The sequence below is a fragment of the Mesoplodon bidens genome (genome assembly GCF_964165515.1).
Source record: "Mesoplodon bidens genome assembly, chromosome: 4".
NCBI lineage: Eukaryota > Metazoa > Chordata > Mammalia > Artiodactyla > Ziphiidae > Mesoplodon > Mesoplodon bidens.
Window position 1 is genome coordinate 108,265,192 of NC_138160.1, and position 23,555 is coordinate 108,288,746.

Sequence of the window (23,555 nt, forward strand, 5' to 3'; positions counted from 1 at the left end):
ACCCACACCCAAAAATTTGAGTTTGTTTTGACCTCTTTCTGATGGTGTATATGTATGAATGTGGATAGAGAATGGGAAAGAGGAGTAAGAAATTAAAATAATTGGAGGAGGGATAGAAGTATGTATCTTGATAAATGTTCTCAAACCAAGATAACTGCTCCTTGGAAATTATAGCAGATGTAATAAGTAGGAGGGAAGATTGATCTGGTGATCATGAATATCATGGAAGAAACGAGTTGCACATTTTTTCAGATCTGGAGAGCTGACTGGTTCAAGATGTTTATAATTGGAGAAACTCACATCTTCACTTAATAAATCTTGCCTTACAGAGCCAGAGATGGAAATTTCTTCTACTCTCTCTGTCTTCACTAGTACAGCTCTATAATTACTTATCTGAAATTTGGGGGCCAAATATGTTTCAGAATGCAGAAGTTTTCAAATCTGAAAGGTAATTCCAACAGGGGTGGGGATAATATTCATACTCAGATATAATAATATTTACACTGAATGGGATGTATAAATACTATAAATAGCTTCCTATCAGTTCAGATCAGATTTTGCTGCCAGGTGAATTCAGATCAGGTAGGTGAGATTTTGCCACCAGGTGAGCTATGAAAAACTTTCATTTTCCAGAGCTTTTAGGATTTTGGAAATAGAGCTATGGGATTGTGAAACTGTACAAATGAAAACTTCTACTTGACCATTCTGCTAAATAGAAACATCAAGTGATTTACAGGAAGATGGTGAACTTTGATTTGGGGAATGTGATTAGAAACAGTAGGTAGACATTAATAATGATAGTTAACATTTCTTGCACATGTGCCAGGCATTATTCTAAGATTTCAACATGAATTAACCCACATAAGTCTCTTATAATTCTATGAGATACTGTGTTGATGTATTGATAGGCCTAGTTACAAATGAAGAAACTGAAGCACAGAAAATTTAAGTAACCCTGCACAGCACACAGAACAAATGATCTGAGGGGCCCTAATTTGAAAACAGATTGTTCCCTTCTCTGAATATTTATACTACAGTTTTATATTCTACACAAAGAAGACAGTTCTTATATATCATTCTATTCACATTCCTCTCACCTGTAGGAAACTAAGGGGTGTATTTTACATTTAAAGTTACTATATTTCTCAAGATGCTTGCTTTCATGCTGAAATGTCTTTTGTATTAGGGCATTTGTAATTCTTTATCTTGAAACTGAGTCAGTTAACAGATTATTGACACAAACAAGTTTACTGTGAGTAATGTAAGAGGAATTGAGCATTTACATTTTTCCTTGAAGGTAGAGACTGATTTCTAGTCACTGTTTTATCCCTAAGGCCTATCTTAGAGGTTTGTGTATAATAGGCACTTTGTTAGATGAATCAATGAGTTCAAATCTCCAAAACCCCCCAAACCAAATGAATCCCACTCCAAAATGATAACTTGTATTATTCCATTTATTTACATTTTTCTCTTCATTGATGTTAATTCATTAGAATTTTTAATGTGATCAAAACTTTATGTTGATTGGTTTTTTTGTTTTTTGTTTTTGTGGTATGCGGGTCTCTCACTGTTGTGGTCTCTCCCGTTGTGGAGCACAGGCTCTGGACGCGCAGGCCTAGCCGCTCCTTGGTATGTGGGATCTTCCCAGACCAGGGCACGAACCCATGTCCCCTGCATCGGCAGGCGGACTCTCAACCACTGTGCCACCAGGGAAGCCCTGTTGATTGGTTTTTATATAAAAGTATAGCATTAATGGATGGGAGGTAAACCACTTTGCATTTGGTTGAATGTAGATATTATTTTAGCTGGGCTCCACTGACTCCTGGCCATGCTGATACGTATATGTATTTACAGTGTACATATGCACATGGAATGTGTGACACATCCAGATAGCATCAGGCCTCACACAAGCAGCATTTGGGAAAGGGTGCTGCCTATCCAGTTTTACCACTCCAAATACTGGATTGCTACAGTCAGGTGCTTCCACCTGGTTTCCATGCCTGTCTCTGACAACATCTGAAGAGTTCCTTGACTCAGAACTTTGTAAAGATGAAAGGATTGGGAGTGCCAGAAACCATCCTATAAGCCATACTATATACAGTTTTCTAAAATTTACCTTGAGCAAACTGTTCAGTTTCTCCGATTAATTTTCAATCCTATTCATTAAGGAATTTGTGGATGAAAAAACAATTCCTTCCTGGCCCTGGCCATATTTTGCACCATTGCCATGGCTCCACAGGATTCTCCTATGTCTTGCACTGTTCTAGTTTCAGACTTAAATGGTAGAATCACTTTTTTCAGGGCTTCTGTACTCACACAGAGAATTCTCAGTCTGTCTATCTGCAGTTGTTCAAAGTTCTCTCTTAAAGCACAAAGTTTATTTCATTGAAGTTCTATAGCAGATTCTACTTTGCTACTGTATAGGACAGTGCTGGGACTTTAGAGAGTCACTTTTTTCCAAAGCATCCTCTGCAAAATTACCCATAACTGCTCATTCTTATAGTTTTTCCCTCTTCTATGGTGCCATGCTAGATCTCCCTCTCCCTCTCCCCTTCCTTCTCTCCCTTTGTCCCTCTGTACTTCTATCTATTCTGTACTGCAGGGGCCAGATGGGCTATCTTGACAGAGAGTGCAGCTTTCAGGTGGGGTAAGTGCAGACAAAGGACTCCCCATTGAATAGTAATCATTTACCCTATTTCTTCCTGTTTCACATTATCTACTTCTCTGGATATTCTTGGACCACACAGACATATGCGTACACATGCAGAGATACACACGCCTGCACTCCTATACCATCCCTGCCGCGAGATGATAATTTGAAGATTTAAGCTGTCCTATTGGCTTTACAAACATTTATTAAACCAGCCATTAACATAGAATCATTTTTAAGAATTTAGTTTTCAATTTTCATTGAAATTCTTCCTTGGCAATTTTCTTATTTCCCCCATATGGGAGACTCATATTCATATGTAAATATGTAACTTTGTGGTTTATCATCAATAGGGTTCATAAATTCCAGGCAGCTGAAAAAAACTAAAGAAGTATTACTCATGTTATTTCTGCTCACCCTTTGGCTGTTTTTCTGTAGGAGAAGATTGACAAGTAGTTTGGGGGGCTACTAATTAAGGAGGGAGATACTAAATAAGCCATTCACTCCTACCATTCATCTGCCAAAGAAGATTGAGTCATAATCACCATCGTCGCCTCCAATTTCATGCAACAAGATCTGGCACTTACCATGTACCCACTACTGAGGAATATAGATGTAGAATGGGCTGTTATACCAGGTTTAAGAAACTTAAACACCAACTTGTAAACTAACAGCACATTAAGTGCCAAAATAGTTTAGAATATATGCCCAGAAGTCCAAAGTCCCTAATACAATCATAGAATCCTAGAGTCAGGAGAGTTTTTCATTGATTATATAGACTGACATTTTTGTTTTATAAATGAAGAAGCTGACACACAGAGAGGCTGATTTGTCCAAGATTTTAGGAAATTATTGCAGTGGCCACCCAAGTAGTGTAGGCCCTGAGCCCTCCCTCCCTCCCTGTGCATCTTTTGGGAGCTGCCCTCTCTTTCCATGCTGAATCATAAAATTCACTTTTTGGCTCTTACACACTATTAATTTATCCAAGGGTATATTTTAGAATGTACAAATATATATTTTTTCTAGTCTGTGATGTATATAGTAGACATTTTAGAAATGTTGACATTCCTGACATTAAACATCACTGTGTGCTAAAAAGTACATGCCACTAAAAAGATTTCTTATTTATTTAGATTTTAAAAGTCTCTTCAAATGATAAACAAATATCAAAGCCAAATATGGTTTTTTGGGGGGAGAAGGATATTTTTATTTATTACTTGTTTACTTATTTATATTATTGGAGTACAGTTGCTTTACAATGTCGTGTTAGTTTCTGCTGTACAGCAAAGTGAATCAGTTATACGTATACACATATCCCCTCTTTTTTAGATTGCCTTCCCATTTAGGTCACCACAGAGCACTGAGTAGAGTTCCCTGTGCTGTACAGCAGGCTCTCATTAGTTCTCTAGTTTATACATAGTAGAGTATACATGTCAACCCCAGTCTCCCAGTTCATCCCACTGCCCCCCCCAACCTTGGTAATCATAAGTTTGTTCTCTACATCTGTGACTATTTCTGTCCAAGCCAAATTTGAACCTAAACTAATTCTGCATGAGTTCTTCAGTCAAAGAATAATTAACTCAATTTCCCCAATATCAAAATGTCACCATGAATAACTTCATCTTTTTCAAAACCAATAAATTCCATCCAAAACAACCAGTTTCTTATTCTGCTAGAATTTTAATACTGGTGTGGCTATTACTAGATGTTTCCTATAAATCTGATTTTTACGATTTGCTTTATTTTAAGCTGTCTTCCAGACAATGATTATTTAATTTATTGGAACTCTTGCTAGGGAAATAGCTGCAATATGAAACTCATAATAATTGGGAAAGGTCTTTATTTCCTCATTATTCATTCATTCATTTGCTGGTCTGCCTCACTTCCTTTCACTTCTGTCAGAAAATCAGTCATAAATTGTGTTGCTTTAAATGCATTACAATGTTATAAGCTTAAAAGTCAATTGTACCGCTCACCCACTGGTTCAGAGATGAGCTTTTTGTAATCAAATATGAGCCAGTGAGGGATATTTGCTGAGGCTTATGGGAAAGAAAATCCTCCTACTTTTCTGTGTTGATACAGGTAGATGCTCTCTTTGACATTAGACAGAAGGAGGTTTATCCCTGGAAGACAGTGGCAATCATCTGGCTACCAGAATACTACCAGGCTTAGGAAGAAGTTGACATTATAAAGCAAAAGCAGAGAGGCCAAAAGATCTCCAGTCACATTCCTGGGACTATTAGTTTAAGTCTTGCCTGAAATTAGTCCTATCTCAATACATTCCTTCTATTACGTAAGCCAGTTAGAGTTGGGCTTTCAGGTTTTTTGCAATAAAAATAGTACTGAATGCCACATTACTATTGGCATTTTGTATAACAATTTTATTCACTATGACAGACACTATTAGTCACCTACACACATCAAAAAAAAAACAAAAAACATTATTCTTCTTCCTTCTTAATGGAATCCCAGTTTTATTAGTAATTTAGGTAGATAATGTGTTTCAAAGGTCCTCCCCATCCACCCTAAAATGTTAATGTTTATTAGTCTTAACCAATCACGGGGATTCTATTTCTGCATCAAGGGCTGCTTTAGGAATGTGATATGATCATAGACAAAGACACGTAAGGTAAATCTGCTGTGGGCAACATGGAAGATTTCCTAACTCTTAAAAAGATAAGACTTTCCTTTGTCTTCCAACTTTTAGACAATGCCCTGTAAAGAACAGCCACCTTGCAAATAGGAGGGAGAAACAAGAGAATCTAGGAGAAGCCAACCTGGCTTCTGTGAGCCACAGAATGAGCTAACTTTGGAATTCCCCAGACTTCACCTTACGTGCAATAAACTCCCCATTGTCTAAGTTGCTGCAAGTCACATGTCCTGTTATTCCGAGCTGAAATCACCCTGACTGATATATTCACAGATGATATTGATTCTTTGAAGCTAATCTCAAGTAAAAATCACCTTACACGATTGACTAAATCCAATCTGAGTCTTTAAAAAAATAGAAACTTTTACAATTTTAGGCACATTTTCTCATTTGAAGGTTCAATTTAAGTGGTTTAAAGAATAGAAGTTACCAAATAATACATAATACAGATTAAATTTAAATAATTTCTATATCTTAAACCAGAGACAAAATGAGAACTTGGCCTGCTGAAAAAGAACGTGTCACTAAGCATTTGTTTATCCAGGTGGTTAGCACCTAGGGACACTGGGAGGGTCATCTTGGAAAGTGGCCAGAACAAATGCCCACAAGTCTTAATGGTAATCCTGCTGCCAATTCCTAGGATTCCTGTTATCTTAGCATTTTTCTGATCAGAAATTAATAATAGATGAAAACAAAAAAGAACGAGACACCTGGCTTGTTATTTTATTCTTGTAAAGCCAGGAATATTCCATAATCAACTGAGAAGTGCTCAGTAAATGACCCCTATGGACATGTTGTGACCCCAGATCAGGAGGATATGCTAATGGGCCAAGGCTTGCATGGATTTACATGAATACCTGACAGCAGAGGTGGAGTGGAGTGATGAAATTGAAAAGTGGCCTGCATATTTCAGATCTGGTCCTATATAAGGATTCTAGTGGCATCAGTCATAATAACAGAAACAAAACATAAAGATTTACTCTGCTTTGTTATGATTGCTAAACAAGTGCTTAGTAAAATGACATAAAGTAAGTGCTCCGTAAATGTTCATTCTTTCCCCACTTCCCTTCCCTCCCCCCCTTTTCCTTCTCTTACAAGTATGGAGGAGGGGGCTATGGAAAAAAGAAAAAAGTGAAATCATAGTTATGGAAGTTCTCTGACATCTCTAAAAATTATAAATATTATTTTTCCCAAGTTTATGTACAATACATCCAAAATACATACAAAATTTCCTAGTATCAGGATGGAAGCATTTTGCTAAGTGTTTCACTTGTCTCCTAGACAATTTTCTGTGCTTCTCTAAAGTGCCTTGGACTTAAGCCCAACCTGAAAATAACTCCTTTACCATTAGCTTTGATCATGTTCTCAAGGCATATAATTTACATGACAGCGTAGGTGACTAATGAGAAAACATCTATGAATTTGCACGAAATATCAGAAGTTTCCTAAATAAAGAACAGCTTGTTTGAGTTCCCTCTTGGGGAATTTCTCCATCGCTTTTGAATTATCTTTTGTAATTTCAAGATGAAATTACATCTTGAAATTTCAAAAAAATAAAATCAAGCTGATAAAATTGGAATGGCATTCCACTGGGAGGAGGAATTGAAAGAATCATGCTCCACAGGCTGTCCTCAGGAACAGGGCATTTTTATGCTGCCAGTTTAACTTAACAGAGGCACGCCTGGTCCCCACTCATCCCTGAGTCAGGTACCGTTAACTGTTAATAACTTACTATTGTCTAATTTCTGTGAAATTTAAACTAACACCAATTGCACAAAATGAAAGTGAAAAAGTTAATAAAAATAAAGGTAGGTACAATTACTTGTATAGGAGGTAAGACTGATAAGCATTTGTTTCTGTTATTCCTCTCAAGTGTACAAGGGCCTCCCTCCTTTGATATTTTCTTACCCATTTCAATTCTACTATTGCTTCTCATGCACTTAAACCACTTTTATGGTTCATTCCCTAAAATGCACTTTTCACTTGGTCTCTTCTTAATTGGACCCTGTAGATTCCAGCAATAAATGTCCAAGTGCTTAGGTGTACCACTCTAAAGCCCATATGTATCACCTGATAAGCTGTCCCCAGCAGCTTGTTAGTTCCTTTTGTCCATAAAGGACTATAACTGAGGGGCAAATAGTGGAGTTTGGAAAAGTCCTTGATAAAATAGTACCTCACAGAGATTTAAAAAATAATTTTTGAATAAGAATTACAAGGCCACAGAGGTGAAAGATGTTGCAGGAGCGTCTTGCCTGACCTCATGGGTATGGAGACAATCAGACAGAGTTAAGCATTATTTAGAGGTTTGAATCTACAGGACTTTGTGACAAGATGGATGGAAGAGGATGGGAGTAAAGGAGAAATCTAAAGTAACTCTCAGGTTTACGTCCTTAGCAAGTAGATGCATGGTGATGCCATTTTACTCAGCTAGGAAATACTGGAAGGAGATCAGTTTTGTACGTTAGATAACGAGTTCAGCTGGGGACATTTTATCTGAGATGTTTATGAGATATCTCAAGAGAGGAGTCCAAGGTCCAGAGCTCATGGGTGACCTAGTGTTGTAAATTTGGGCATCATTCACACAAATAGATTACAACCATGGCCACAGGAGTAAATGAAATTATCTATAGAGAGAAAGAAGAAAGTTTAAGACCAGGAATGTAAGGATCTCCCTGCAGTAATTGCTCTGAGGAGGAGCCCACAAAATGAGACCAAAGGTGTATTCAGAAAGTTTGGAGGAAAACAGAGCATCATATTATAGAAGTCAAGTGAAGAGTGTTTTAAGGGGTGCTGTCAACAGTGGCAAGTGCTCAGAGGTCATTCAAGATGAACACTGAAGCAAGTCCATTGGATTCAGTGACATTAGTAACTTCAGCAAATCCTAGCTTAGTAATGTCATTAAAAGCAAAAGCTAGAGTGCTTTTAATGCGTTAACATGAGGCAGGTATGCGGAAAGGGAGTCACAATATAGACAACCTTTCCAAGAGATGTATCTGTGAAGGGTAATACAGTGGTAGAGCAACAGCTGAAGAGGCTTCAAGTAGTAAAAAGATTTCATTTCTTTTCTAATATGGTAGCAACTGGTTACATTTAAATGCTAATCGCTTGGAGCCAGTAAAAAGTTAACATTTACAAGGAAGAGGGACTAACAATGGCATAAGATTCCATAGGATACAGGAGGGCCTGGAATCCAGACCTCTATCCATTTGGGGACCCTGAGTTTCCCTGAGTTGAAATCCAAGTCCCCTGGCTAAGCAGCTTCTGGGCCTCCGATAATGGATGGATTTCTCTCATTACTCACCAGATATCACCTGGGGTGGAGGAGGATAAGGAATCCGATCAGAAATTGAGGGTGATCAGATGCCAAGGATGGGAGATTCTTGCTAAAGTAACTTAGCAGGAGTCTTGCTACAACTGGATTCTTGAGGACAAGGCTCAAGGATGAGGTCTAGTCAAGAAAACGGCCCAGAGGAGACTGACTAAAGTTTGGTCAAGGAGAGAGAGAGTCTTTGCCACTGTAGTCTTTTTTTGCAATTTATTACACCTTATGAATAGATTCCTTAACTCCAGTCAAGAAGTACTGAGTCCAGACCTAGCACTGTATCTAGGGGACTGGAAGAATTCAATGGTGCCATCACAGTCATCCCAGGGCTAATCAATCAAAAGGAAGAAAATGAGGGGCAAGGTGAGAGGGAAGAAAGAGAGCTGTGTGTTGTGAAGCAGAGCTGTACAAGTCACTCAAAATTTTGCACAGGAAAATGATTGCACCCAAGGGTCCTGTTGTCACAGACATGTAATGGCAGTGTCAAGTCAGTGACACTAAAATGACTTCTACCTCCTCTCCACAAACCCCGTTCCCCTACATAGTTTACACAAGCAAAGTCCTGGTCAACAAAAATGACGACTCCTTTATCCCATCTTTCTCCACAGCTAATTTTCATTAGCAAAAAATAACCCTGCCAATACTATTATTACTACAGCATCATTTTATTTCTCAATGCCATACAACACCAGAAACTATATTATCTTTTGAAATTAACACAAACAAAGTAAATTGGCCTTCCTCATGTGATTAGGACTTAGGCTCATATAACCCCTGTTCACCCAGGAAGAAAAGCAGGAAAGTCTCACTGCTGGTCACTCTAGTGCAACACGTGGTTCAAATGATGGAAATCATCTTTATTTTATTCCTCCAAGTGACTTTCAGTCCATACGGATTCACTTCAGTAGAATCCATATGGATTCCACTTCAGATAAGCATAGAAATTATCCTTCATCTATTGTCTCTTCCTTTTCTTCCTTTCTCCCAAACTCCTGGGTCTCCCGTTCCCTTGAATTTTCTGTTTCCCTACCAGGAGCCATATTTACCTTTCAGCCTCTGGCCAGGCTGTCAGTCATTGTGTTCATCCATTATTCTCTTCTGAGGAGCCAGACCTATGGGAGGGGACTTCAGGTCTGCTCATAGGAAGAGGTGAGAGAGATTCCAAAACACCTTTCTTCTGCTTAGATTGATTTCCTCTTGGCATAACTCAGGTGCACTGTTATGCTGACAATGCTCATGTGTCTTATCAAAGAACCCCTCTGTAGAATAGTCTGCTGTGATCTGAGACCCTGAAGTGGGTGGGAAGGAACCATGCCCTGAAAGGGAGTGATGGAGTAAGTTAACTTATGCTGTCCTACCCTCACCCTAGTAAAACCTTTGCCCTACTGGTGTAGATAGGAGGTGGAACACAGCACTGCATTCTGCCCACCCAGCAATTTCTGGCCACTGGGTGTTCCCCCCTCCATCATGACCCAGCCTATATTCATTTTGTGGCACCATCTTTGAGACGTCCTCACTTGCTTCCCTATACAAACAACTCTCCCTCACCTCCCAAGCTAGTGCCAAGATATTCACATGTCTTTCTGCAACAATGTTCTTATCAGTTTTCTTGGACATATCACGACTCCAGCAAGCTCCAAGAAGAAAACCCTGGATTCAGATCTGCAGAGGGGATTCACTTGCTCCCTATATGGCCATGGTGGCTGTTAAACACTTATGGAAGCTGGAGGTCACCATGCTTCCACCCCAAGGTTAGATCTTTCCCTTCCCTTCCCTTCCCTTCCTCTGACTCACTCCCCCTCCCACTCACTCCTCATGGGAAGGAAAAGAGAGACTCCTCTCCAGATCAGCTTTTGAGGAAATGGATCCTTCCATGCCCTGGGAAACAGAAGCAAAAACAAAAACTCCCAAACACTCACCATTTTCTCTGGGTATTTTGGAGATAATTTAGCCATGTTAGAATGGGCAAGATGAGATTTAAGACAATTAGAGGAGGAGCAGGGCTGTGAGGACCACGGATGCACTGGGTCAGCTAGTTACATTTGTAGGCAGAGCCCTTTAGGGTAAACAGGGAGAAACACAAAGAGCACATCAGATGTGACCTCTCTCCTCTAGCTGTGTGCACAGCAGCCTTGTCAAGAAGGGGCTTGCCTAGGGGACTCCTGGCCTGCCTCTTAGGATTTCACCAAAAGCTTTGTTCGCCATGTCTACTGTAGGTCAGCAGAAATTCAAGTGCGAAAACCAGCTGACCATCAGAATTACTCAGGGAGCTTCGTAAAAATATAGATTCCCAAATATCCTCCTAGATTCACCTGAGCAGAATTTCAGCAGTGAGGCCCTGGATTCTCCATATTGACAGGGCTTGCCAGGTGCCAACTTGGAAAACCATTTTTTTTTAAAGACATTTTTATTGCTAAGGTAAACCCACATATACCAAAATCTGTTTTCAGAATTTACCTTTTCAAAAGGGACAAGACTGAGAATGAGAATGGTTATCCCAGGTTTTAGATTAATATATAATGTATTTATAATAAGAGGAGAAATCTTATGGACATATATATATATGCAAATATATACAAAAAACTAAAAATGTGGAAATATTAGCATCATTAGACTATGTTCAGTGATGATATGGTATTGCTATTATAATTTCCTTGTAATTTTTGTATGTTTTAAATAATCAAAGTAAAAATACACTTGCAAGTGAAGATTACTCAGTATTATGGATTTGTCCTAATCCATTTAATCATTCCCTTAATGATGGATGCTGAGGTAGTATCTAGTTCGCAATTTAAACTCTCGGAGCTTTGGGGAAAAGCTCACTTTTATGAGCTCACATCATCAGGAAGTACAGCATCCCTTCATTTTCTACACAGTGAACTAATTTCAAGTTTGCCCTCTCATGATGCCAGGAGGGAAAGAAGTTCTAATATGTTCCTCAGAGATCTGTTCTTGCCTGAGTTAGGTTACAGTTCATGGATTTTCCAGACTGTGGGGGACGTGGTGACTACAGACAGAAGGTCATATTTGTCAGTAAAATACTTTTTCTCTGCAAGAATTCAGCAGACATGTCCACCACCTAGTGCCCATGGTGCTTCCAGAAGCAGTGTGGAGCTTGGAAACAATCCTTCACTTAGTGGAGTACAGAAGGTAACCACTGCCCACAAGAAAAACAACCTCCATGTTGGTTTCCAAGTGGTTTTTCCTTTCCCCTGCTTTAGTTTTGCCCCTGACAGGGTGATTTCCTTATTCATTGTTCTTTAAATTGCTCTGATCTGCATCAAAAAAAAAAAAAAAAAAGGAGGCCTGGATCAGGTTCAGAAGGCTATTTTCTTCCTCCTGAAGCCCAAGCCCTGGTGAGCTTTGCCCAGTGTTCAGAAGAGCCTGAAAAGCCTGGAGGGTCCTCTTCCTGGGGATCAAGATTAAAAAACGTTTGTACCTTTTACTGACAATCTGTGGATGGCAGGAGTTGACCTGAAGGCTTCTTGAGGTTTCTATACACTGCTGGTGCTGTTGGCTGAGGGCATGACTCTGTGTGCTGTGACCACCAGTCTGTCTCAGTGGGTCCCTTTTTGAGGATCCTACTCTGCAATCAGAGCCTGGCAGCACTCATTCCACCACTGCAGAAAGTAAGATAGGTCCACCTGGCCCAGATCCTGTGGTGGTTGTTTTTTGTGCTCAGCTTGAGGCTGAGAATAGTCTTCCAACTGCAGTAGTCCCATGTCAGTCTGTTCTTGGTGATCCTGGTGTTCTTCTTGGTATTGGGGCCAGAAAGGACACTGAGTATCTGGGTCTCCTCCTATAGTCAGCAGTACTGGCACGTAATTCCCAAGTATTAGAGTAGAGGAGAGTTCTCTCCTACCTGCACAGCCTGCATGGGCTGCATCATGACACTTTGTCTTTGGATCACACAAGGGACAGAGGATACGTGGGATGGGAGAAAGGTAGGAATGGTTGGTTCCTGCTGAAAGAACTGGAGGAAGGAAAATGATGAGATCTGCCTGGGAGAGTGCACAGGTTAATTTCGTGCTGCAGAGCTGTCAGACCAGGTCTCCCATTTGGGCCATCTACCAAGGAATTCACAGGCTCACTTCTGCTCTGCCCAGGGTACAGAGATCTTGGGTCCTGAAACCACATTTGAATTTTCGATTCTGGAATGCCTGTTTGGCTAGTGTTTTCCTGTTTGCAGTATCAAGGAACTGGTTCCTCTTGAAGGCTTGAACTAGAATGTTTGATTGAGATCTTGGGACGGATGTCTGGTCTCGTGTGGCTCCTTTTGGTAAGTATTCTTGAGTATAAGGCTGAGGCTGGTTCTGTCCATGGATTTGGTCTTCTCCTAAGGAGAAACTGAACCCCAATCGTCTCTGTCTTGCTCTGTGGTTTTTAAACCAAATCTGAATTCTTAATTCTGGAATGCCAATTTCCTTGGCCATTTGTTTCCTGTTTGCTTTTTCAGGGTAAAGGTCATGTTCAAGCCATGCTTGCAGGATATTCTTTTGACTCTAGTTGTAAATAATCTTGCCTTTCCAGGTTTCTTTTTGTAATAGTATGTCATTTGCAGCGCTGGTCAAATCCTTCTTGGGAAGAGGTATCCAGATTCTGCAGATGAGTGGACAACTCAGAAAACCATTTTTATAGCTTATAGAATCTAAGCCATAGATCTGGAAGAGATCTACTCTAACTTTTCCACTTTTCTATTAAAAAAAAATTAAACTCGGAAAAGTTAATTGCAATGTTGTACAATCATAACAGCTTATTTTGTTTAAAAATTGCAGTAGTGAAAAATTTTGTTTGAAGAAAAAATGTGCCTGGTGAAAAAACGGAGGGACCAGCCTAGTGATATACAAATTGAAACCTCTGGACTGATCATTGCCATGGTGATTTTGTATCATTTATGCACTTAACTTTCATTCATTTATTCACTTAACAAATGAGTATCTACTATGGGCCAAGGCTGTTTCAGGAAAAGAGGATGCAGTAGTGAAGCTACTCTGCCCTCACCGAGCTTTTATTCTAGTGGAGAAGAGAGACTAGCGACAAGATAAAAATATAATATAGAGTAGTCAGATGTAGCCTGTCAGTAAAACCAAAGTGGGGAACAGGGATTTGAAGTGTTCAGCAATGGGGGTTGGGTTGAAATTTCAGACACAATGGCCAGGGAAGGCTTCATTATATGAAGGTGACTTTGGAGAGGAAAGACCTGAAGGAATTGAGGGAACTGGCCATGTGTAGATCAGGGGTACAATTATCAGGCAGAGGAAAGAGCAAATGCAAAGGCCCTGGGGTGGGAATATGCTGGGTCTGGTAGGAATAGCGAAGATGTTGGTGGGAATGTAGCAGGGTGAATGAGGAGAGGAGGGTGTATAGGAGGTGTGTCAGCGAGGCACAGAGGGGCCAGATCACACGGGTCGGTGTGAGCACTTGGGTTTTTAGTCTACATGAAATGAAAAACTATTGAAGAATTTTGGACAAGAGAGTGTTTATACCGAACCTATGTTTTAATGGAACCTCTCTGGGCAGAGTTGAAGGCAGACTGAAAGGGCAGTAGCAGAAGCAGTGTGGCCAGATATGAAGCTATTGCAATACTTCAACTACATGTTCTGGGTGAGAGACCATTAACCATTTCCATAAATGCTAAGCATGGAGATCACAGTGTGTTTATGCTTCAGAGTGACAAAGGAAGGAGACTGGGAATCTGCAGTTCCTTCGGCCTGCTTGGCTCCCACACATGTCTCACGGTGAGAGCATCCTGCCAGCACAGGAGTGACACTAGTGGTTAGTGAGTAGTGCTTTTCATTCTACCTGGTACCCAAACACTAAACAAGTCCTCAAAGCATCCATATCAGCAGACCCCACATGCTGGCTTGGGGACTGGCGCAGGAACAGCATCTGCTTGAGACCAAGGAACTTGAAGTAACAAGTGCTTCCTACACAGTCTGTCTCACTCCTTGCTTTTCCTAAGTGGTTTTTTTTTTTTTTTTTCATCAAGTGTTCTATAGGCTCTCTGATCCCTTTGCTCTCCGGAGCACTTCCCCATATCATCAGGGCTACAGCCTTTCCATCAAGGTTTCAACTAAGTATGTTGTCCTTCCAAAGCACTTATTAAAACAGACAGATATTTTTAAGCTCTTAGGTATGGGACTGTTGGGCTGTTGCTGGGTGAAAATGTCTATTTGCTCCAGTCTACAATTGCACCTCAAATTTTTCCTCTAAAACACAATCCTGTTATAAGACAGGTCATCATTATGATATGGGGAGTTTTGTGATACATATCAAAACTTCCTAGCAAATATCAGGCTGATTTTTAATTATTTTAACTGACTAAACTTATTTGCCAGGTAAATCTGTTCTTATAATGCTACTTGGTTTTTTCCCAAGTCAACAAATTTGCCAACTTCAAATGTATTCTAAGTGTTCAAATAAAAACATTGATGGAGGGGGATACACAAGTCTGCAGGATGTAAGACAAACCTGATTTTCAAGAGGTAAAACATTTGTGCTACAAGAATGCAAAATGTAAGTGAATCATTTTATTGCAGAGAATTACCATTCTCAAATGTTCATTGCAACAGTCTAGAGAAGGATAGAAAATTAGGAAGGTTTTTGTCATTTTGGATTTTATCCAAGTAAAAAGAGGGATATATTTACAAGGATGTGCCAATTTTCAAGTCCAAGTATGGCAACAGATGAAATTGGACTCCCTTGTGGTTACTGTGAAATATACACAGCTTTCAAAACCAGCATGAAGGTGAGTTAGAGTGATGAGCATTTGAGCAGAGGAGGAAGCTGACATAGTCTTTTAGGCCAAACAGTAATCCTGGGTGCCTCTGAGGGAGCGAGGTATTTAATCACCTCACCAGTGGGAGTCTTTCTTATTGAGTAAATACTTAGCAGCCTCAGCAGTCAGCTTGAAAGGCAGAGAGAAAAGTAAATGTCCATAGGTGAGTACCCAGTGGAGGTGCTTGTTTAAGCTAAATCCTGTGTGTCCTCTAGGGCCTAACTCAGTGTAGCCTCTCCTACCCAACTGTGGAACTGTGACTGGAGCCAGCAGGCATCTGATTTATTCTCTATGTGCAGGATCCCAGTTACCGAACTAATTATTGAATGAATGAATGAATGAATGAATGAATGAAAAAGATGACCATGAAGGATGCTTGAGATCTAACTGGGAAGAAGTGTGTTTCCCACTGTTAGAGGTATTGGAATCAGATGCTCGATCAGTGATTCTCAGCGTTTCTCTGTTCAATGAACATTTTTGGGTGGTGACATCAGTAAAGGGATCGAAAGGGGAATACCCCTTTTTAGAAAGAAATATTTATAAAAATTTAAAAAAGCTTTCCAGCCATTTATTGGCCACTTTTCACACTAAACCTCTTTCCTCTGATTAGCTGTAAGCTGTACCCTGCTCTCCTCCAGTCTGTCCATGACAGCCTTCCACCTGTCAGATAGCTCTATAACAACAGGCAGCTGCACTTGTGGCAAAATGCAAATTTCATTCTTTGATTACAATTGGCAGCTGACCCAGGAAGAGCTTGAGGGACACCAATGTCTGCAAGCCACTTAGAAAATCATCATTTAGGGATGCTGCAGAAATAATTCCTGTACAGGTGAGATCAGAGCACCTCCAAAGGGCACATTCCAACTTTAAGTCCCTCAGCTTCTCAAAGTACAATTACCTCTGCTGTTGTCAATTTAGTCATTTTTGACATGACTCTCATGTGACCCTTGGCTAAGAGCATGAAGGTTTTGAGGGACTAAAGAATGGGAAGCTGGAAGTGGCCAAAGGCATTTTGTCCTTCAAGGGTGACACAGAAACTTGAATGTAGCTTGGCCCAGCTGGAAGAAGAAGGTTCCTATTGTCTGTCCTCTTTCTAAACCTGCACAACTATCACCATCCCTTCTCCTGCCTCCTCTTTGCCGTGACCCTAAACCCGCAGTCTCACTCCTGCTTCCCACCTTTGTAAGGCAGAAAGAGGGGAAATCCTGAAAAATAATGTATGCTTGTAAAAACCTCTACAATAGTAGCAATTGTGATGACGTCATACCCTGACTGTCGCTAGTCAGGTTTGCCCCCTCTGTCTGACAGAGAGAAGATTCTCTCTTGTCTCTGGATCTCCTACTGCCTCTGGGTATAAGGTTAAACCTGAGATTATCTGGTCAGCAGACAGAATCCTCCACATCTCAGGCAGCCATGGCCTTGGCAAGACTATCTGAGCTTCTAGCAAAAGGCCATGGAAGACAACAGGTGTTTGAGATCTGGGGGCATGTAGAGTTGTCAGGACTTTAGGGACACACATCCCTTCCTATTAAAGATGAGGGAGTTTGGAGTAGGGAAGAGCAGTGCAGACCAGATTATGTGAAGGTTAGTGGTAGAGTCTGAAAAACTTACTGGAGTGGCCTTGGACTATTTCTAATACAAATAGGATGTGAATCCTGGAGTCCCCCACTTTATTGAAAAGTTTAAAACACTTTTATTATTCATATGTGTTTAGAAACAGAAAATGTTTTTCTTATATGTGTAAAGAGATCATTTAATGGTAAAATATACTTGTATGAGAAATCTCCTTTTTGGTGCACCCATTCTTTAGCTTGTCTCCTTATCGGCATTTTCATGTAATACATGAAAACATTACAGTAGAATCAAAGGTCTCATGCCATCTCTCCTTTTTTCAGCCTCATGTTTCTTCTCTACACTTTTTCCAATTATCTTCTCCCTGTGCTATGGGCAGAATTGTGTCCCCCACAAAAATCCGTATGTTGAAGCCCTAACCCCACAATGTACTAGTATTTAGAGATGGTGCCTTTGGGAGGTAATTAGGTTAGATGATGTCATGAGGGCAGGGCCCTCTGAATGAGGTTAGTGCCCTCATAAGAAGAACCTGTGACCTCTTTGTCTACCATGTGCAGACACAGCAAGAAGGCAGCTGTCTGCAAGTCAGGCTGAGAGTCCTCACCAGAACCCAACCACACTGGCACCCTGATCTAGGACTTCCAAGCTCTAGATGTATGACAATAAATTTCTGTTCTTCAAGATACCCAATCTATGGTATTTTGTTGTGGTAGCCTGAGCTAACCAAGACACACTTACTCTCTTTCTCTCATTGTCATTCTACTTTCTCCCTCTACTACACTCTTCCGAGAGGGCAGAGACAGAGGGTATAGACCTGGTGACTGTGATTGCCTATGTAAGGCCACCCTGCTACATTTTTACCTCTTTATCATTAGAATTCAGTGAACAAAGTATCTTACCTATATTGCGTTATTTTTTAAAAAAACAAATTAAAAAATTATTTTTAACCAGTTTGCCTTTGGGAATGATGCTAAACTCCTTTCTTCCCTGTGCAATTGGTAGAAAATAACTTCTCCTAAAAAGAGAGGGAAAACTGGGGAAAGAAAATATTGAAGGAGAGGTCAACAAGAAAGGAGAATCTGACAGACATAGACAAGGAGAGATGTTTCTGATGCCCCCTCTGTCCCTGAGCCTCACAGTGCCCAGCCCTCTCTATCCTGCCTGCCATTCCTTTCCGTAACATCTTCCAACTGCCGCTTGCTGCCATTTCCCTTCTATTCTTTTCTCTCCTGTTGAAACTCACTTCAACCCCTAAGAACCCATTCTCCCAAGCCCAGATTTCCATGCCTCTACCTTCTAGAGTAATAGAAGGCATGATCTCTGTGCTAATAGTTGAGGGCCAGCAATCCTCCCTCCCAAATAACAACTGTACATGTTAACTAGAGCCATCTGCAGGGAACACATCCACCTGTGTTTCAAAGACTGCTCATCCAAACCTAAGTGTCCATTGGCAGATGAATGGATAAAGAAGACTGGCACATATATACAATGGAAATATTACTCAGCCATAAAAAGAAACGAAATTGAGTTGTTTGTAGTGAGGTGGATGGACCTAGAGACTGTCATACAGAGTGAAGTAAGTCAGAAAGAGAAAAACAAATACTGTATGCTAAAACATATATATGGAATCTAAAAAAAAAAATTGTTCTGACGAACCTAGGGGCAGGACAGGAATAAAGACACAGACGTAGAGAATGGACTTGAGGACACAAGGAGGGGGAAGGGTAAGCTGGGACGAAGTGAGAGAGTGGCATGGACATATATACACTACCAAATGTAAAATAGATAACTAGTGGGAAGCAGCCGCATAGCACAGGGAGATCAGCTTCGTGCTTTGTGACCACCTAGAGGGGTGGGATAGGGAGGGTGGGAGGGAGACGCAAGAGGGAGGAGATATGGGGATATATGTATACATATAGCTGATACACTTTGTTATACAGCAGAAACTAACACACCATTGTAAAGGAGCTATACTCCAATAAAGATATTAAAAAAAAAAAAGAGTGCTCATCCAAAAGGAAACTCCACCTCAGCACTATCCAATAGAACTATAATGAGAGCCACAAATGATACTTTAAATTTTCTAGTAGCCACATTTTTTTTTTTTTTTTTTTCTTTTTGCGGTATGCGGGCCTCTCACTGTTGTGGCCTCTCCCGTTGCGGAGCACAGGCTCCGGACGCGCAGGCCCAGAGGCCATGGCTCACGGGCCCAGCCGCTCCGCGGCATATGGGATCCTCCCAGACCGGGGCACGAACCCGTATCCCCTGCATCGGCAGGCGGACTCTCAACCACTGCGCCACCAGGGAGGCCCTTAGCCACATTTTTAAGTAAAAACAAATGAGTAAAATTGATTTAAAAAATATATTTTAGTGCAACGTATATCTAAAATATATCATTTTAATACATAATCAATTTTTTATTTTTTTTATTTTTTTTTAAGTTTATTTATTTATTTTTTTAATTAGTTTCTGCTTTATAACAAAGTGAATCAGTCATACATATACATCTGTTCCCACATCCCTTCCCTCATGCATCTCCCTCCCTCCCACCCTCCCCATCCCACCCCTCCAGGCGGTCACAAAGCACCGAGCTGATCTCCCTGTGCTCTGCGGCTGCTTCCCACTATCTATCTACCTTACGTTTGGTAGTGTATACACGTCCATGCCTCTCTTTCGCCTTGTCACAGCCCACCCTTCCCCCTCCCCATATCCTCAAGTCCATTCTCAAGTAGGTCTGCGTCTTCATTCCCGTTTTGCCCCTAGGTTCTTCATGACATTTTTTTTTTTTTAATTCCGTATATATGTGTTAGCATACGGTATTTGTCTTTCTCTTTCTGACTAACTTCACTCTGTATGACAGACTCTAGGTCTATCCACCTCATTACAAATAGCTCAGTTTCGTTTCTTTTTATGGCTGAGTAATATTCCATTGTATATATGTGCCACATCTTCTTTATCCATTCATCCAATGATGGACACTTAGGTTGCCCTCAGAATGGGAGAAAATATTTGCAAATGAAGCAACTGACAAAGGATTCATCTCCAAAATTTATAAACAGCTCATGCAGCTCAATAGCAAAAAAACAAACCACCCAATCCAAAAATGGGCAGAAGACTTAAATAGGCATTTCTCCAAAGAAGATATACAGACTGCCAACAAACACATGAAAGAATGCTCAACATCATTAATCATTAGAGAAATGCAAATCAAAACTACAATGAGATATCATCTCACACCAGTCAGAATGGCCATCATCAAGAAATCTAGAAACAATAAATGCTGGAGAGGGTGTGGAGAAAAGGGAACACTCTTGCACTGCTGGTGGGAATGTGAATTGGTACAGCCACTATGGAGAACGGTATGGAGGTTCCTTAAAAAACTACAAATAGAACTACCATATGACCCAGCAATCCCACTACTGGGCATATACCCTGAGAAAACCATAATTCAAAAAGAGACATGTATCTGCTGTATAACAAAGTGTATCAGCTATATGTATACATATATCCTAATGAGATAGCTCACGTTATTCTCAAACTGTCTTCCAAATCAAATATGTATTTTATACCTGCAGCACATCTCAATTCAAACCAGCCACATTCAGTTCGTTAATGGCAGCATGTGGTGAGTGGCTACCATATTGGGCAGCACAGCTGTAGTCAGAGAAAAGGAAAGGTGAGGCCCAGCATATCAGCAAATGAGGAAGCCCCCGCCCCCCATCCTATGGACTCCCTCTTCTGGGCTTGAAAGCACAGGCCTCTTGAAGAGGGCACAAATTAAATGCTTCTTTGCGATTTGAGATTTTTTTCATTGCTTTTTAAGAAAGATACCCAAACTACCATCTCTTTAAATATTATCATTAGAATCGCATATGTTCAGAACAAAGATTTCTCCATAGATTCTTGAAATGTAGTACATTGCTGATGGTAATTTCTAAAAGCAGAGAACAGCCTGATCTCTCCTCTCATCACTTTTGTGAAGCCAAAGCATTGTGTCCAGTGTGCAATGTGGTGTTCAAGGTTTCACCCCGTGACTTCTTGAGAAAATCATGGCTACAAATTAGTTTTATTTGCTGAGAAATGGGTGACTCCCTGCCTGCACGGGCTATCACAACAAAGCTGCCCCAGCTTTAACAGGTGTATAGGTACACAATAGTAGCAGCCTTTTGTACCCTGGACTTAACGTTATGCTTCTTTCAGGTGCAGCTGTGGGTTTGCTTTCACTGCGGTTTGAGTAGAGGCTGGACCTTCAATTACATCAATTAGCTGTTGACACCATGTGTCAAGTTCATTCATATGCTATTAGCTCAATTAATCCTACCATGGTACCCAAGCCCTTGATGTCCCTTACTTTTTATAGCTGAAGTCTGCCTTTTATACAACGTAGAGAAATTATTTTAATGGTAGAAATTTCAGGATGAGAGTGATGTGGAGGGTGGTACTGCTAAAATCTAGTAGAATGAGGTTTCCTTTCAGTAGTTAAATTTTTTTGACCGTCTAGTGATATTTGTTTTCAAGGATTTCCTGCTGCCAGTCACTAATCTTTTCTCTCTTTGACACAGCCTCTCTCTCCTTCCTTACTCAGACCTTTATCCTTATCTGAGGGGTTAGCTGATAGAAATTGATAAAGATAAGTTTTTACATTCAGGAGGCATTTGTGATTTTATTGACATGCTGAAAAGTATTCAGACCTAAAAGAAATTAATCTCTATACCCTGCTACAGAGTTTTCCTGACCACCTCAAATTACACCCCTGCCAACTCTAAAGCTGACTTGGGTTAAGAAACTAGTCTTTTCTCATTATCACTTTTCCCAAAAGGGACAATGGCAACTTTTTTTTTCCCAGTCAAATTAAAATTCACATTGAAGTGTATTTCTACTTGATTGTAGCCCTTGTGAAGAATTATTAAGAAGAGATAACATGAAATCTGGGATGGCTATTGTTTGTAGATTGGATTTTCAAGGACAGCTTATTCCCATGGTTAATTGAAAGTTAAATGCGTATAAACAAGAGTTGGCAAAGACTGATTCTCCTCCCTCTCCAGAGGCTTCTAAGATTTCTTTTCATGAGCACCCGGAGTCTTTCCCCACACTGGTCCAGATTCCGTTCTCAGTATATCTGGCCAGATGACGCAACATCTATGTTCTCTTTTAAGAATGTGAGAAATGAAGCTTTTTCATCTTCCCTTTCTTTGAGTTCTGGGAAATCCAATTAAAACTGTTCAGACTTTCCTTTTCTTGTTTGCTTTAGAAGACAGCTCACTGGAAGAGTGCTATGGTGGTCTCCCGCCTGTGGAAGAAGGTGACCGAAAAATCAACCTGATTGTGGAGTTGTCGACCCAGGTTTCCCATCAGACTGAGAAGATCACTCAGCTGGAAGAAATTTTAGAAGAAAAGGAAAGGAAGATTCAGCAGCTGGAAGCCGAGCGGGAGGCCCATCCTTTCCCAGAGGTCAAAGACTCTCCAGAATGTTTACAAGAGGCCCCAATTTTCTTTAGTAATAGCGTCACTCCTGTGGTCTATGACGAGGATATTTAAAGATTCTTAGTAAAAAAAAAATAATAATAAAAGTTTATTAAGTGTTGTCAAGGTGAAGTCCAGAGCCCAAGCAGACTCACTGGCAAACTCAAGTTCAAGTTCATGGGTTTGACCTATTCTATAAGGTTCATATTGGAAGGAAACAAAACAAAGGGAAGTCCTCAGACGCAAACACTGAATGTTTCCCCTTTAGACATTTGTCACATAATCCACACAGCTGTAGAATACTTTGTTTTCAGACATTCCTGATAACAGAGGGAGAGGAAAAAACACAAAGCTAGAGAGATGGTCAAAGAACTTAGCATTATCCTCTTACCAGAGGTTTGTCACACTGCAAGGGAGGGGTGGCACGAATCCCATTTTATTATGCAGCTCAACTCTGAACAGAAAGCAGTCATGGAGGGTGAGCTTCAAACTGGGGAATGTTGGGGTACTGAGAGCAGAATCATTGCCAGCAGATTAAACAGTCATGAGGTCTGTCTTTTCGTATCCTCTAGAATATATTTCTCGATGGTATGTATTTTATTAACATTTAGCAAGGGTAGAAATGAAGTAAAACCAAACCAATCAAAAGAAATAAAGAATGGATGAATCAGAGCCGCAGTCCTTTGGGAGAAGTGTCCTGGGACAACATCTCCTTGGGAAAACACATAACACTGATTTTTCCCTTACGAGCAACATTAAGATCAAAGCAAAATATACGATTACAATTGTACCGAGGAGATGTGGATGGCACAAAATAACATCAGGAAAAATAGAGGATTGGCAAAGGAAAGCTGCCCTGTAATTAATGGAATAGAAGACCTCATCTCATATTCTTCTCCCACTCATCCCCTTCAAATGAACTATTTCTCATCCATAAAGACCAGCTAGGTACTAACTTTAAGACCTTGCTGCTTAATTCTTACTCTCTCGGTACTGCGGACTCAGGCAAACAGCTATAGCTATCCCATGAGTCTGACTGTATTGATACTTCTCGATTTAGTTCAATCAGTTCAACAACCACTCATCAGAACTCTTCTATCTACCAGGCACAATAATAGAT

General features: G+C 40.4%; 1 protein-coding gene across 1 annotated transcript in view; it reads left to right on the forward strand.

The window, feature by feature from the left end:
* CCDC192 (coiled-coil domain containing 192) overlaps positions 1-22,510 on the forward strand; it is a gene marked incomplete at its 3' end in the record, with an annotated part of 209,699 nt that extends 187,189 nt beyond the window's left edge. The window contains 1 exon segment of the mRNA XM_081230460.1: positions 22,224-22,510. Within this exon segment, the coding sequence (XP_081086586.1) occupies positions 22,224-22,510 (287 nt within the window).
* Positions 22,511-23,555: the final 1,045 nt, after the last annotated feature.